This window comes from Strix aluco, chromosome 20, assembly GCF_031877795.1.
Source record: "Strix aluco isolate bStrAlu1 chromosome 20, bStrAlu1.hap1, whole genome shotgun sequence".
NCBI classification, from domain to species: Eukaryota; Metazoa; Chordata; class Aves; order Strigiformes; family Strigidae; genus Strix; species Strix aluco.
The window spans coordinates 7,377,163-7,393,624 of NC_133950.1; the positions used below are offsets into that span (position 1 = coordinate 7,377,163).

The 16,462-nt window shown below is 48.5% G+C and overlaps 1 protein-coding gene across 1 annotated transcript in view; it reads left to right on the plus strand.

Moving 5' to 3' along the window:
* Window positions 1-8,082, plus strand: part of PAPPA (pappalysin 1) — a 183,259-nt gene extending 175,177 nt beyond the window's left edge. The window contains exon 22 of the mRNA XM_074846175.1: window positions 1,565-8,082. Coding sequence (XP_074702276.1) covers window positions 1,565-1,672 — 108 coding nt within the window. The 3' untranslated portion in view covers window positions 1,673-8,082. The remainder of the gene's footprint in view (window positions 1-1,564) is intronic.
* The last annotated feature ends 8,380 nt before the right edge of the window (window positions 8,083-16,462 follow it).

Below are 16,462 nucleotides of genomic sequence, written 5' to 3' on the forward strand. Positions count from 1 at the left end.
CTAAGTCACGAAGACCGTGTCTAGATGAAGAGTCATCACCCTATTCTACCTGGAGGGTCAGGTCTTCTGGGAATGAAGTCAAAAGCAAGGGGAGGAGGATCTCTAAACCCTGATTTGGTGATGAGCGTTGGCTATTTAGTGTCTCTGTCAGCATGTCCCTGCCTTAGGCTCCCCAGTTGTGAAATAAAGATCCACACCCCTCCATCCCATCTCCTGTTTGCGTCAGGAGAAAGGCATGCTAGAGATGGACATGCAGGGACACGTATGGAAGGCCTAGGTGGAAATGACAGCTACGTGTTCACGCATAGTGCTTGGTCCACATTCCTAGATGTGCTGTTGATGATACATAAGGAACAGGCAGACCCAGGCTTCATAGCCTGGAGAAAAGTGTTTATGAAAGAGAGAGCAAACATGTGGCAGCAAAGCCAAGGGAAGCAGACAGAGCGCGCGCGTGCAGCCCTCGCCGGGAACGTTTGAACAGGTTGTGGCACTGTCTTGGAAGGAGTGTAAAGGAGGGGAATGAGGTCATTTTTTCAGACTGTGCAGATGGGAGAAATTCTTGGGAATTCACTTCAGGGCAAGCAAGACACTGTTCCACTGCCACCCCCTTTTCTTTATGTAAATACTATGATGCAATAGGCCAAAATCAACTTTCGCTAGCCAGGCACTGCAGGCAATTGTTTCAGCTCTTTCCCATGCTTCTCCAGAGAGATCATGGACAGATGACAGATCATGCATGTAGCAGTCTCAGTTGCACTCCTTTGCTGCTCCTCAGTGCCCGTTAGCTGCATCTCTTGACCTTAAACACAACAGATATTTAGAGAAGTCTCTGCTGGACTGCAGCTTCACTGATCTGCTAGGTAGTGTTTGGTTCAGTTCCTGAGGAATTGAAAGCAAGATCATTTATAGCTAAATGCACAAATGGACTTAAGCACAGCAGCAGCACCCAAGCCATAGGGCCTGACTGCAAAGTGATACCCTACAGAGGGGAGATTATGGCCCAGGAGAAGGGTTCACCAAAACCCCCAAGCTGGAGGTGGGTAGGAGTGCTATGGGGAGGCTGGAGTTGGGACCTGCTGGACCCAGTAGTGTTTGGTGGGCATTTGAACTGGTCATGTGAGATGAGGGGTTTGTAACTTTGCTGTCATTTAGTGTTTGGAACCTTTGGGGTAAGGATAGCTTTTCAGAAGAAGCTGACAGTATGATGTGATCCAAGCATTGTGGTGAGTACCCCAAAAAGGCCCAGAGTTGCCTGAGAAGTACATGTCTCCCCAGCCATCTATGTTCATGTGCTTGAGGTGGACTGTTAAGGGAGTATCTGCTGACAACTGACTGCATGAGTTGAACAGGTTCTTCTTTACACTTTTCACAGCCTTTCTTATGGACAGGTAGCTCACCTGAGGCCTCAGTGCACCACCATCTCAGCACTAAAATAAATCACTGTAAAACATAACATAGCTGAAGACTGCAGCTGATCTCTGAAGGTATCACTCCAGAGGTCTTGTTTGCTCTCCAGAGTGTGTTCCCTCCTTCATATCTTTGTGTCTTTGGTTTTCTTCCCCAGGTTACTCCTTTCCCTATGTCCTGTGACCTACAAGGAGAGTGTGCTTGCCGGGACCCCAATGCCCAGGAGCACAATCAGAAAGACTTGCATGGCTTCAGTCTTGGGTAATGCCAAGCAACATGGAATGGAGGACCACACTGCTCAAGGCAGGCTAGGAGAGACACCACATCCCTATTGGTATCGTTTTTAACATTTAGCTGCTCAACTGGATGGCATTTCTGCACCAGGGACCCTTAGAATTCAACCAGTCTGCCTTTAATTTTTGTCCAAGGAGAACTCAAAGTAGGGGTTTATGTATTAACTATATCTTAAATAGTGATGACAAGAAACAAACAACCAAGAGTCAAGTCGAGAAGACTTTCATGTATCAAAACAGCATGTTATGCCCACCTAATTTGAACAGTTCATATCTAGATTCAAGGCGAGAAACAAGCTATTTATGTACACATATTTATAGAAATAAGTAGAGAAAGAGAGAAAGAGTGAGAGATTATGATCAACGCAAAAACACTTTCCCCTCCCCAGCACTCACAACTCAGACCGTTCGTGGAAGAGGCTGTGCTCTTGGAGGACTCCAAGCTGAGCCTTTTCTGATGCTGAATGCCAAGGTATCGCATGCTCGGGGCACTGATGTTGGGGTGGGATCTCCACAGGGCTGTGCCTCTCGGCAGGTGACTTGCCAGATGCCCAGCCAGCTTGAGACATGGGATGCATCTGCTCCTCACAGGAATGCTACTTCCAGCCAGGGAGCTCAGCAGACTGCAGTGGCCTTCCTGTATAGCTCCTCCTTCTCCCCCTGCCCTCAAAAAGCCAACAAAAAGTCCCCTAGTAGCCTGCCTGCAAGCTGCAGGGCTGCTGGGACGTTTCTGTGTGGAGATGGGCAGGTGGTCCAGTGGTGGAGTCAGGGAGTGGGGAGTCTAAGGACTGGCATCAAGGAATGTGGATGATTGCTTCTGAGGAGCAGAGAGGGTAACTCGCGCCCGCACTTGTCATTTGAGCATGTCTGCTGCTGCTACTCCTGCTGCTATGTCCCATACAACTAGTTTCCTTACTGTGTCAGGACAGGGTGAAAAACAACCCCATGCAACCAAACAGTCTGCCTTAAAGCTTACCTACAACCTGCCTTTCAAACCCTCTGGTCTCTTCCTCAGCATTGGGGCAAGAAAACAGGACACCAGCCAGCCAAAGGAATCTGCTTTCTGGTCTCCACCCAGCCAAGTGGTTCTCTAGACCTCCTCCACCCCCCTCTTACTGTGGTCTATATCCAACAACCGCTTCATGCTCCTGTTTTCTCAGGAGAGAGGAAGAGGAGGAGGAGGCACATGCTATGGGGAAAGGACTGCAGGAGACAGTATTAGAATTTTGGCCATATTTGTCAGTATTAAGCTGCCAGGCCAGTGGGTCAGAGACTTTTGATAGACCAGGAGCTTAGCTGCTTGTAAACTTCCAGAAGGAAGGCCATTAGCTGCAGCAGACCTCACACTTCCCTGTCATATAGCTCCATCCTCCTGTTTCAGCCCAGAGGGGAACATGCTGTGCCAGACCCTTGGGGATTCATTTCATCATAGGGTTCATTATGTTGAGTCACTGAGATGCCCAGTGCATCTAGTGCTGCCGCTGCTGCTACAACCCATCCCATGGAAATCCCAGAGATCGTTCCAGTGCGGCTTGGGCTTGTCTCCTGCTGCTTCAGGCTCCTGCTAGGAAGAACGCACATCTGACAGAGCGTCCTTCCAAGTGTTAAGTCTGTCTGTTCCTTGGGATTCTCCTGACTTGTACAATCTACTGGGTAAAGACAAGTTGGAGAGATTTTTTCCCTACTCCTGCTTGATTGAACATTTAGGCACTCTAGCAAGGCAGAAGGGTAAGGCAAGGGGTCATTTAGCTCATGGAGATGGATGTAAAAATGGGTAGGAGAGCTAGAAATGGAAAACTGACAGAGTTGTAGGTGCAAGGAACCAGGCTTTTGTCACCCACTGTTGGGGTTGTTTCTATCACATTAAACCAGAGATGAATGTCAAGAACTAAAATGTAGAGGCCTGGAGAGGTGATTGTCATAAGAAGGTGAGGAGCTCTCTGTTTGAAGCTCCTAGTTATTCTTGAAGAAAACCTGGCCATGGGGGCTGTGCAGATGGCTCTGCCCCCACTGTGCAGGGGTGGACAGGAAAGGGAGGCGCGGTGGGATCAGGGCTCCTTCTGTGGAGTTAGGCTGAACATCCTGCAGTGTAGAGAGCAGTGGTGAAAACTGGGCCTGGGCAAAACTTCCACTTTTGCCCCTTGTCGTCTAATTAACAATGAAAGTAAATATCTATGAAAAGGTTGCTTCCTTCTGGTCCCTTTGTCCTCCCCTTTTGTGTTGGCAGTTTGTTCATGTGCCATCCAGCCCAGCGGAAGAGCTCACAACCTCAAAAGCCTTTGAGGCTGCCAATGCATCATGTCCTCAATGCCTGAGGCATCTTGGCATGATCTCCCCCCTCCACCCCATCTGGGTTTCACCATAGCAAGGAGCCTCATTTCAGGTCCTGCGTGCATCCTGATAGCAGCTGAGTTTGCAAAATCCCCTTCTCACTTACGCAGCTCAGCACGGACATTTTCCATCTGCTTTTCCCACCTAGGACATTGCCCAGGGGAGACAGATCTGTATAAGCATTATAGCCACTTGCTGCTGTGGGCTCCCAGAAGCTTGGGGCCTGCTGAGCTCCTTTGTCCAGCCAGGGCCAGCCTCTGCTTGCCGATTTGGAGTCCTTCTCAGCTCAAAGGAGACAGTCGCCTTTTGCCAGCACAGCCTCACACCTCAGCTTCACTCCTGCAGTCTGGGCGTGACCCAACTCCCTTTCCCACGGGCAGGCTTTCAATGCTGCTATTTGATTTTTTTTCCAACTGCCATGTTGGCACTGTCCATGTCCTCCAACAGGGCTGACAGAACCAGGAGCAGAAGGAGATCTGTTCTGAGTCATGTTAAATCCAGTGGCATGTTTTTTTCCATTGGGAAAAGATTGCATTGGGGCAAAGCTTTGCCCTCTGCTTTTCAGGTGCTGTACCGAGTATCCGGGGGGATGCAGAGAGGGGAGCCATGGGGCATGGACACCTGCTCAGCTCTTGTCCCCTGTGCTCCCACCCTGGGACAAGGCCAGCTGGATGGCCTTGCAACATCTACCACTGTAAGGGCCTTGAATGCCCAGTGGAGTCCCTAGGAAAGACCCTCCATGGCTGTGACGGCCATTGGGCGGGAGGTGAGAGGGATATTACCCACCGCCTCCACCCACCAAGCAAGTGGTGTAGGATAACACCAAACAAGAAGCTTGGGGCAACAGGAGAGGGTGCTCATGCTGATGTAATTTAGCTGCTCATGAAGTCCAGGTCACATTAGTGCCAAGATCTTCTCTGTCACAGATAGTTAGCCAAGGCTGCACCCTACCTGGGGCCACCAGCCAGCCTCCTGGCTGTGGGTGGTGTCCATGGCCATCAGGAGGGAAAGCTGGAGCAGAAAGCGGTGAATGGTGCATGGTGGGGTGGGAAACTCTTATCAGCTGCTACCCCTCTCCCTCCCCACCCTCTCGCAAATGGGCTGAGCTGGTGTCCTGCTGCTTTTCTTGCATCTTCCGCTGTCCCCCCCCCAGGCTGAGAAAGGAGGATGGCATCAGAGGACTCTGGGAGTCAGGTTCCAGCTACCTCCCTTCCGGTTTCGGTTTCACTTGGTTGTAACTGTCGGTTTGTTCTAGGTTTTACCTGTGTTTAAGAAAAAAAAAAAAAAAAAAGAAAAAAAAGAGAGAGAAAAAAAGAAAACCCAATAACCAACAAGTTTCTTGCTGCAACTGATTCAAGTGGGGGAAAAAATTAACAACAAGTGAGACTTTACAGAGAGGAAGAAAAGAAAAAAGAAAAAAAAAAAAAAACAAAAAAAAAAAAAAGAGAAAAGAAAACCCGCATAATCCAAATCCAAGAAGAGCAAAGCCTATTTTTGTGTGTTTGAAAGGAAAACACTGATTCTGCCAGCTGAGTAGAGAGCTAGATACTTAAGTGTAGATTTCCCTAGAAGTACCGTGAGGTTTTATAACATTGTCTGGATTTGTTTTCCTTGTGCTTTGTGATAAGTCCAGGAACTAAGGCTAAGGTATTTTTTCCCCGGTATATTGTTGTATGTGGGGGGAGGGGGGCGGAGTTTATTATTATTTTTTTTCCAGATTATTTTTTTAAGTGTGTATTTGTGCTTATTTTTACATTATCCAACTGTACATACGCATTTAACCAGTATTTCACTGTGCTCTAATTACTGCACTCAGAAGCACTGCACAGTCTGAATCCCGAAGAGCTGCGAGAGACTGGGAGTGAGATAGGGAAGGAGAAAGCTGCTACGTGAGCAGACAGGTGATTCCCATGAGCGGGCAAGGGGGTGCTGACCGTCCCCTTCCCGCACTCCAGCCCATCGTTTCCATTTGAGGCCAAGCTAGAAGACAGGAGGGGATGGGATCAAGTCAGCCGAGGCTGGGATGCTCAAAGGGGTTTCAGAGCTGGCGATTTGGCATTTGAACTTTTTTGGATGCCATGGAAATTCCCAGCCTTTCGGCAGCGTCTTGCCCTCCCCTGCCTGATCCTTGGATGCCCCAGTGAGTGTTAATCGGCATGTTCATATCACTGGGAGAGGACCATATGCCCGGCTTAGATACGCCTTTGATGTCTTCATGGTTGTGGGCCCCATTTTGGTCTCAGTGGTACAACTGAGCTGACTTGCTTTGCGTTCTTTCCATGTCATCCCATCCTCTGCGGAAAGCCATCTCCCTGCCAGGGACGCGGAAGCGTCTATGCCTCCAGCTGACCTCGTGTGTTGTATGCACTGGAGCCCTGGGGACAGTCCCCTTTCCACTGGAGGACCTTGACCACTGAGCTCAGTGGGAGCATGACCAAAACATCAGCAGGAGCAGGTCCAGGTGGCCCAAGATGTATTTCCTTGGAGCTATGGTCAATTTGGGCAGTAGGGGTTTGGTGTTGGGCTGTTCCTGCCACCCGGGGAACCGGTGTTCAAAACCCTGGTCATTTTAGCAGGAGCAAAGTGGGGCTTAACGTTTTGTTTCTGTCTTAGTTTGGCAAACTGAATTTTCCCCTTTTGCCTGATCTACACATCCAAGATTCATTAAGAATAATAAACGCTTCCTCTGAGGCCAGAAACAACAGCTTAGATTGGCTTCAGGAGTCGTATGAGGAGTCTTGGTGCTACTTGTTGGTGGTGTTAGTCCTGTTAGGTTGAGATGCGGAGCTAATGAGTCCAAGTTGTCTTTGGTTCCCATTCTGGTTTGGTTTGGTCTTTTGGTTTTTCCTTCATTTGGTGAGGCCACAATTCAGCCACCAGTTTCCATCTTCTGAGTGCAAAGAACCAGGGCTTTAACGAAACATTTCACCAGCAATTAAAGAGGGAATTGGAACCATTGCGGAGTTTGCATTGTACGGCCTCTGTAATTACTTACCTGTCTGCAGATGATAGGCTGAATTTTGCTCCCATCAAGTCAACGGGGGTTTTTGTTGTTGTTGTTGACTTCACTGGGAGCAGGATTGAGCCATACTATATATATAAATATATATATAAATATATATATGATATATATATAATATTATATGTGTAATATTATATATATATATCAGTGTAATATTTACAAATAAAACTGTGATCTCGTCTAGAGAAAAATGTATTCATATTACCAACTGCTCTTCCATATTTATGTATCATATTGTATCTTTTTATTATTGTTATAATTATTATGATTATTACGGTTATTATTATTATTATTATTATGGAATCTTTCTTGGCACCTTTTGGAAGCCACGTCAACCAATACTCCAATGAAGTGCTGAGGATCTATTTTCACAAGAATTCTACTGGTCTACTGTATAAAAGAGAAAAGAAAAAAAAAAAAAAAAGAAACAAGCAAAATACAGTTCAACCCTTAATTCTGTACCTCACGCCTGTACGTTTGCTGCTCCGATTTTGGGTTTTATTTTGCGTTCGTTTGTTTTTAACGGATCTAATTTAAGTCTCCAAGCAATATATAAAGATGTAAATAGTAAAGCTTATTTATTAAGATTGTCATCTTTTTTAATTTATATTTACACAATTGTTCATCTAATTTATTTTTTTTTTCAATACAGTTTTTAACAGTTGTCCTTTTTTTGGTTCATGATGTTTTTTAAATCATTTTCACAGAATGTCTTTATACAGGTTTTTCTCTTTCTTTTAATAAGCAACAACTTCCTCTGGTCTTTCAAAAACAGGTCATGTTTCACTCAAAAAAAGTTATGTCAGATTCATCAGAAATATTTTGCCATTGTTGATTCCTATACCCTAAAGTTCTATATTATATAAATATATAATACCTTGTATGCTTAAATATTTAACTGTGTGATTTTGTATATATCTTCATACACATGCTCACACACATATGAGGGTTAATGTCCCCAGATGTTGGGAGAACAGAGAATCAGAAACACAAACAATATAAGCTTGTATTAAAGAGTTCTGAACTGGACCGCTTGCTCTTGCCATGTCTCCTTTGCTTTCGGTCGAGCCAGCCCCGAGCATCACTGGGTACCCCGGGGGGTGGTGACTGTGGCCGTGGGGTCCCACATCTGGCTGCAGAGCTGCACCTGTCCACGTGCTCCTGCTGAGCTCCAGCATTTCGGTTTTGGGCAGGGGTTTTGCAAAATCACGGCGTTTTGCCAGCCCTGATGAGAGAGGGCTGCAGTGGGTGGAGGGAGGCAGCACCGGCCGGAGCCACGCGTCAGCCCAAGAGCCCAATTCACCTCCAGCGGGTTTGGTTCTGCCAAGGAGGTTCAGGTCCTGCTTCACTTGGGGCAGGCTGGTGCTTGGTGCAGGTTTTGGTGTGAGAGATGCTTGAAAATTTGAAGGCTGGATGCTTCTAATTTTAAAAAGAATTATTTTTTTTTATAGCTGTCCATGGTCTCTTCTCACATTCTCCATCACGTGTAGAACATGGACATCCAGAAAATGAGTCCCAGTGGGAATTTGCCTTGACTCAGAGTTATTACCTAGGAGGGAAGGAAGGCTGAGAGCTATGTGCCACAGAGCTGAACATCCTGATGCGCAAGGCCTTTGGACACACAAGAAAACATACAGATAAAGATAAGGCAGTCTCCAGTGGTCAGGAGATAGCTGGGCTTGCAGTCCCCCCACGCCAGACCAAGGCCTTGTAAGGTATGCACAGTGAGCTCATGCACGTCTGGTGGTGATAAAGCCCCGTGCCCTGTATAAACACACACACACGTACACACACATGCAGTGTTACAGCCTGTCTTAGTCCCAACCCCTCCTCAGAGCTGGCTCACCTGCAATGAAGACACAAGTCTTTCTCCTCCTGGAGAATGAGACTCTGCAACCCAGTCACATCGTTTCGGTCTGTGCAGTGATGGACACACCTCAGTTGCATGCCCACAGCCATGCACAGGTCCAAAAGGAAGGGGGTGGACTTAAACCACAGGGCTGTCAGTTCTGGCTAATGTGTGGAACAACCTGAATTGGATTAAGAAACTTCTGGTTCTTCAACACCAAAAGTGTGGCTTTTTGTTGCCACAGCAGGTGTTTGCGGAGAGGAGGGTGGGCTGGAGGAGCTGCAGGTCCAGCAAAGGCGGCCCAGCAGCCAAGGGCAGCTTCCCTGGGCAATTAAGTTGATAATCATTAATGGCAAAGTCCTTTGGCCCTGTTCTGGTCCACCAGCTTTGCAGAATTTCCTCCCTCTGAGGCTTTGCCTCCCCTTGGTCCCAGCTGTGCTGGTCCTGATGTGTTGCCCCACTTTGTCCATGCTGCCCCCCCCATGTTATTGCTCCAGAGGGACCCCCACGCCAGGGCCAGGGCTGTGGTGCCAGACCCAGCCTGCTGCCTGCTCAGACCCTGCTCTGGCAGGCAGGGAAAGGGACTCTGGACTCTACACTGTTATACTGAGAAATCTGTATTGATTCAGCTTCCAAATGTGAATTGATTCAGTATTAACATCTCCAAACCTTACGGATGCGCATGCAGACAGGATAGGTGCCATTTAACCCTGACAGTTATTGACCCCTGATCCTAAAGCGAGTCATTTTTAACCCAGTTAACTCCCAAACTCATTAATGATTTAACTCCCTAGGAAAGCCCTGGTAAGACATGGAGGCTGGGAGTATGGGCAGAGGAGACGGAGGGGGTGCATGGGGGCGGGAGTGTTAAATACCAGCTATGCTTCTCCTGTCACACGTTTCCCTCTGCATCTGCTTTAGTCAGCATTGGGCTGTAATGCCAGCTAGCTCCATTTGCCATCCTGATGTAGTTACAGTCCTGGCTGGTACCACCTTGGCCCCCTTTAAAAGTCTGGCAGTAACAGCATAGTGCGTAACCATCCTGTGGATTGAATAATAAATTAATTCCACACCACACAATCCATGGGACGTTTGGGGACAATAGACTGAAGGATGAGAATAAATTAAATTTTTTTTTACACAGGCATAAGTGAGTCAGTAAAAAAATGTTTTGCATTATAACTGTCAAAATCCACTGCAATATTGAGCAGGGAGAGAAAGACAAAAGGAGCACATCATGCTTTCTATACCATCCTTGTCTATGGCCAATGCATTATTAATAGGGTATAAGCACGTCACAGACAGCCCTATCAATAGAACACACTGTAGATAAAAAGGCCCATAAACAATGTATTAAATAGGTCGTGTCTATATTGGACGGGGCTCTGAGCAACCTGATCATGTTGAAGATGTCCCTGCTCATTACAGGGGGGGTTCGACTAGATGACCTTTAAAGGTCCCTTCCAACCCAAACTGTTCTATGATTCTGTGATTCTATAGCAATATACAAATCAATTGGTTGTGTGTTGAACTATCTATTAAGCATTAATAAGGATCTTAAGACAGGAGCAACCCATAAAGCCAGCAAACAGCGGGCAGCTCTCTCCTGCTGGGCTGGGCTGCATTTGCTGAGATGTGTTCAGCTCTGTTCCTCCCACATGTGCACAACCACCGGAGCACAATCAATTGAAATGCACAGTCAAAACAACAGTTTCTATGTCCAGTTTACGTGTCTGTCTGGAAATCAATCACTAAAGAGAGGGAGAGGGAAAAAAAAAAATCAATACATGAATTGAGCAAGGTCCTGCAAGATGGCAACAGGGCTCGTGGCCACCAGCAAATGTTAAATCTGGCTGAGACCTAGCAAGGAAGGTAGCTTTAATATCTCAGCCCCATAGCAGCAATGCCAGTCACCTTGCTGTGCGGCGACCAGCCCAAGGGGTCTCATGACACACTCAGAGTCACCCAGACTGGGCCACCAGCCTCTCCAAGAGGCCCATGTGCTGAAGTGACTGTGAGGCACTTGTGACAGCAGATGTGGTTCCTGTTGGCTGCATTAAATCAAAAGGAGCTGACTGCATTAATTATATATGAAAGCTGGGGAAATTGCTCTGAATTCATACGGCAAAGTCCTCTCCCAGCTGAAAGCCACAGCTTCTCAAACAAGTATGGCATTGGTAATTGTGGTAATGGGAAAATGAAGCTGTTAGCAACTTTGAACAATTTGGACAAAAAGACACAAAGGCTTAAAAAAAAGCTTCTGTAGAAAGACTGGAATATAAAGCAAACGCCTCACAAGTATGGAACAAAACTTCTTTCCATGTAAGCAAGGGCATCTGAAGAGCAAATGGACGTTCCGGTGCATACGCTGCAGACGTGTGCCCATGTGCTCACTCGCTTACACACATACACAGACACACACACACCCAGCAAACACTTCGGGGCCCAGCACTATCTTTTCCCGGGCTTTTCCATCCCACTTCCTCAGCTTTTCAGTTTCTAAGACATACACCTAGGAGGTGAATAAAAGTGAGCAGTTCCCAAGCCAGAATTCTCCTTTTTGCTGCGCATTAACTACCACAACACTACGGTGGCCCCACATTTTCCCTCTGCCCTGAATTGGAATAACAGCTGCCTACATCATTCAAGTCAACAACTGGCCTAAGTTCTCTGATAAAATGCAGCCAAAGGGACGGGGTCTTAAATTTTTTTTAAGTACAAGTGAGGCAATACTGTGTCAAAATAGTTTTAAAGGTCTTGAGAATCTTTTGGCTGACTTCTCTCAGGCCTGAGGAGGATTGTTAGTGGTTAAAAACAGCTTTCATGAAAATAATATTTTTTTTTTTCTGATAAAAAGTTATTCACAACTTTTTGGTTGCTTTACTTATGATGAAGCACTAGTACAAACAACAACATGGTCACTTCTAGCTACTCCCCCCCTCCCCCCCCGGCTCTTAACATGTTACCCGCCAGTTCACCAGTTTATAAATCGCTCCCCCACTCATACAGTTTTTTAAAGAAGCCTGTGGGCCCCATATCTAAGCTCACAGCTGCTCCCCTTTATCATCATCCAGCCCACAGGGATGAACCGACTTCCACTTCAGGTTCATTGGCATTTTTGATGAGAGAGTTGAAATATGGGTAAGGTTCTGGATGAACTTCAAACCCCAGCACTGTCTTTGGGCACTCACCTTGTAGCACAGACACGCTTAAAATAAGTAGATCTTTTCAAAATGTGCCCCTAATAGCATGGTCTTGCCTGAGCCCTGACACTGCTGTGTTTCCATGAGGTGTGAAGGCTCCACGCCACAGTGACTGCTAAATGGGCCTGGAGAGATGGGAGGGTGGGCAGGACCAGGGGAGGGAAAGGGAATCCTTTGTATTGCACACTTTATTAATACTGCAATGCTCAAACTTTCCATCCAAGCATTTAAAGCCTCCCAACTCCCCAGCACCATATGAAATGCCAAAGCTGAAGCACACCACACTGACTCAAACTGTTCCTTGAAGCCTCTGCAGGTCCTGGTGCCCGGGAGCTGCTGAGAGCCCTTTGGGCACAGCCTTGCCCGCCCCAGCTCCAGCCCAGCACTGTGAATGGCACGTGCAAGCCAGAACTGCCCAGGGCATGTCCCCCACCATGGTCCTTCCTAGCTTAATATCATGGCCACCATGGGGGAGGCAGACAGGTCAAGTGTGCTTAGAAAAAGACACAGAAATCTTTTCCTTTGTGCCTTGCAGTTCACAAATTGATTTGTGCAGGTGATGCTCAGCTTCTGGAGAGCTAATCCTGCCTCTGTCTCAGCAGGTACAACGTGCAGTTTACATCCTCCCAGCACAACCAGATGTGAGCACACAGGCTACTGAGGCATCTGTCACATCGCAGGGCGCTGTCATGGCTCAGCACTGGTGTTACTGCCAGGCTTTGTCCATCCCAGGCACCCCCTGTGGTGGAGAGGACCTGGGCTGCCCATGCTGAGCAGCCCGTGGCACTCCCTTGGCTTCTGCCCCAGCCTCAGCAGAGCCTGACACCTCCAACCAAGAAAAGCAGAAACCAAACAAATAAATAAAGAAGCAAATGCAGCACTTGACTCCCGAGGCCTTTGCCATGGGAAGGAGCTGTCCCAAAGCGGTGTGTCATCAGTGGCACAGCAACCCAAACAATCAGCCCCTCTGTGCATGGTGCCAGCTGCAGCCTGGCCCGGACGAGGGCGGTGGGGAACAATGGCCGTGGGGACAATGGGGATTGTTCAGAGCCACTCTGCTCCTGAGGAGGGGACAGCCCCAAGCAGCCCTGGGAGGGGACCGGCAGCTGTCACCAGCTCTGCACTGCCAAACAAGTGGCAGATTTGGGGTGCCCTGAAGAAGGACGCGTGCCTGCTGGGATGTTCAAGGGGTGCTGAAAATGGCAGTGAATATGTTTGCTAAAAGGAAGAGTGTGAATATATATATGGTGAAGCATGAGCAGCCTCTGCAGAAAAACCACCTCCTGGTACTGACCTGGAGGTTACAGGGTGCTGGGGGGGAGGATGGATGGTGGGAGTGAGGCCAGGCTGTGCAGGGAGCAGCGGACGCCCTTCATGCACCCGAGCCTGCACTATGGATGCCGTTACCTGTACGTGCACTCACTGCAAAGGCACATGGAGGGGGTTGCTCCTTTTGACCCGAACTTATCCTAAAGCTGGTGACTCCATCCAGGAGCCATTGATGCCAGGTTACCCATCCCTGCTTCATACCATCAGGCAAATAATTTCGGCTTTGCAAATGAACGTGGGTAGTTTATCTATTAAACCTAGATGATGGCATCTTTTTGCCCCTCTCCCCACTCACTTCTCATGTTTCATCTACCCCTTGGTGCTCTCCCCACCCAGGACAGCATTGGCCCCTGGTCTGCCAAAGCCTGGCTGGTGGCACAGCAAAGTTGGGGTACAGATTGGCAAGAGGAACCAGCTCCTGGGGCAGCAGCAACTTGCTTTGGAGCAAGGATCTCTTTTTCGTACAGGAGGCAGAGGAATGGCAGGGGGATGTGTGTGTGTGCATGTGTGCACACACTGCAGGGCACGGGTCCCTCTGCCAGCATTGCTAGGCTGTGACTACAACTGTTTATCTTGAAAGCCAGAGGGTTACATTCTCCAAAGTTTCCAGGGAGAAAATACAGACCCTTCCTTTCAGCTGCGTGCCGGAGGATGTGTAACCTCGATGAATTCCTCGGTTTTGTTTGGCTTGGGTACGCCGTGCCGGGTAGCACCACCAGCCAGAGGCTTTTCTGGCTTTGATCTGGGAGCTAGGTGTGCTTCTCGACAGGTTAATAGCTGTCAAACTCCGCAGCCTTCCTGCCTGGGAGTCTAGACTCTTCCACCTGCTGTGTACATATTAACACAGGCTTACACACAACTCGCTCTGTATCCATACCTGTATGCAACAGCCAGCCTCACCAAGGATGCGAAGCGAAGCTCTTCAGCAGCCTTCCAAGGTAAGCAGCAAGAATTAAGCCCCTGGTCTCGGCAGCGAACACAGCTGCAGCGCCGAGCCAGGGGGACAGCCAGCTTGTCCTTGCGCTGCTCCTGTTTCGTTCCCAGCAGGTTAGGGCTACCAGAGTTGAAGGTCTCCTTTCTATCGTTGTCTGCAGCAAAACAGCCCTGTGCTGCAGGCTTTTCCCTTTCCCCCTGCGCTCTGCCGAGGGAGGCTGCTGGGATGGGTATCCCAGGTGCAAAAAATACCACTGTGGGGGAGAAAAACGTGCTGAAGGGCTTCCAGCCAGCCACCCTGTACGTTGCCTGGCATCTATTCCTGACGCCTAGCACCACACTCAGGATGGTCAAGTATCCCACGAGTAGCATTAGCCCCATCACACCTACGATTGCCTCCAGTCCTGTCAGTGGCGTTACAGAAAACACAAACAATTTGTCCATCAGGTCGCTCAACACCGGCTCTCGCCTGCGGTGAAACCGCAGAGCTGCTCCCCATCGCAGCACACACTGCACGGGGCTTTCAAGAGAAATGAATCATCTCCGAGAGAAAACAAACAAAAACAAAATAAAACACCATGTTTGTAAAATACAGGGAAAGGCACAGCTGCCAGCCAGAGCCCTGAGAAAACAAGACTGCTTCAAAGCACCTGGAGGTGCCCCCGGCGCCCGCAGCAGCACGCTGTCGGGCCGGGGCCAGCCGGGCTCTGTGCGGCTGCTGCTGGCTCTGGTCATCCCGAGCGTCCGCGGGGACCTGTCCTGCCACCACCCGCCCTGCAGCTGCTGGGGGGGGGGAGGATCAGTCCCTGTCAATCTGCATCAGTGTCTCCAAAGAGAGGTTTAAAAGCCCCCCCAAGCCCAGCAGTGCATATACAGTGTCATGGCAGCACATGAAATGAGCGGCTCAGTGGTGCCAGAAACACCAGTCCAGGCACCGGCCAGGACGCTGCACATTTGCACTTCAAGGGTTTTGCTGTGTTTTGTTTTACACAATAGCAAAGCTGAACAAATATTGCCTCACCTCCTCCCACACCAGTGTCTCCCGTTTTGGGAGGTGCAAGATCTGTGAGCTCCGGTCTCTCTGCAGCTTGCAGACCTGCTTCAGGCGTGGCTGGTGCTGGATGCTGGAGGGGTGCTGAGAGCCATGCCGGGGCTCAGCAGCTCCTGCCAAGCAAATGCAAAGTCTACATTCGTCTGCAGCAAGTCACGGTCATCTGCTTCAGCCCCACAACCAAACTCTGTGGCCACCAGCCACCTCCGAAGGGCAAAGGGATGGTTATCGTGCACAGCAGTGCTGGGGGCTGAGAGAGGTTTTAACACACGTGGCATCATGGTCCCTCCATGACCCTCGTGTTCAGTGTTGTACAAGCCTCAGTGACACAGTGGCCGTAGCCCAGATCCCTCAGTGTCACTGTCCTCTCCCACTCCATCAGAAAAAAGGATTTAGCTGAAAAATTAAGACCTTAGGCAACCTGCAATGCTCCACAGACTGCTACATCAAGGCAAGGTTTTCTGTGAACTCCAGCGGGACTTTGACCAGGTACTGGAGGGCTTCCCAGTGTGCAACATCAACGTGGCACAAGACAGATGAAGAGACATAATCAAAGAGCAGGAGGAAAAAAGAGCAGTTTGGGAGAAATGATCAGAATTATTTGAGTGGGTGCAAATCAGGCAAATAGGTCTAGCTCAAGAAGAAAAAGGTCTCTGGCTGAACTTCCTCCACATCAAATCCTGCACCTTTGTTTGGTTTCAAAACATTTTCATGTGGAAAGTCACATTCTGCTTGTTTGCTTTTCTGTTAAAGGGTTAAATAACCTGAAAAAACTAAACAAAACTATTTGCTTTGGGCAAAAACTAAACTGATTCATTCAATCCACACTGTTCCCTTTTCCCCCTCTAGGTTTGTTGTTTTGCTTTAAAAAGAAAAAGCAATAGCTTTGAGCTGATCTGATTTTTGGTTTTTTCCCTCTCACCCTCCTGCACTTCTTGGTTTGGCTACCAGGCTGAGAAATCCATTACCCACAGGGATCCCGTGCCAGCCTAACCCACATCTGACAGTAAAAGAAACCAGATTCTCCATGTCTTTTTAGCCCCT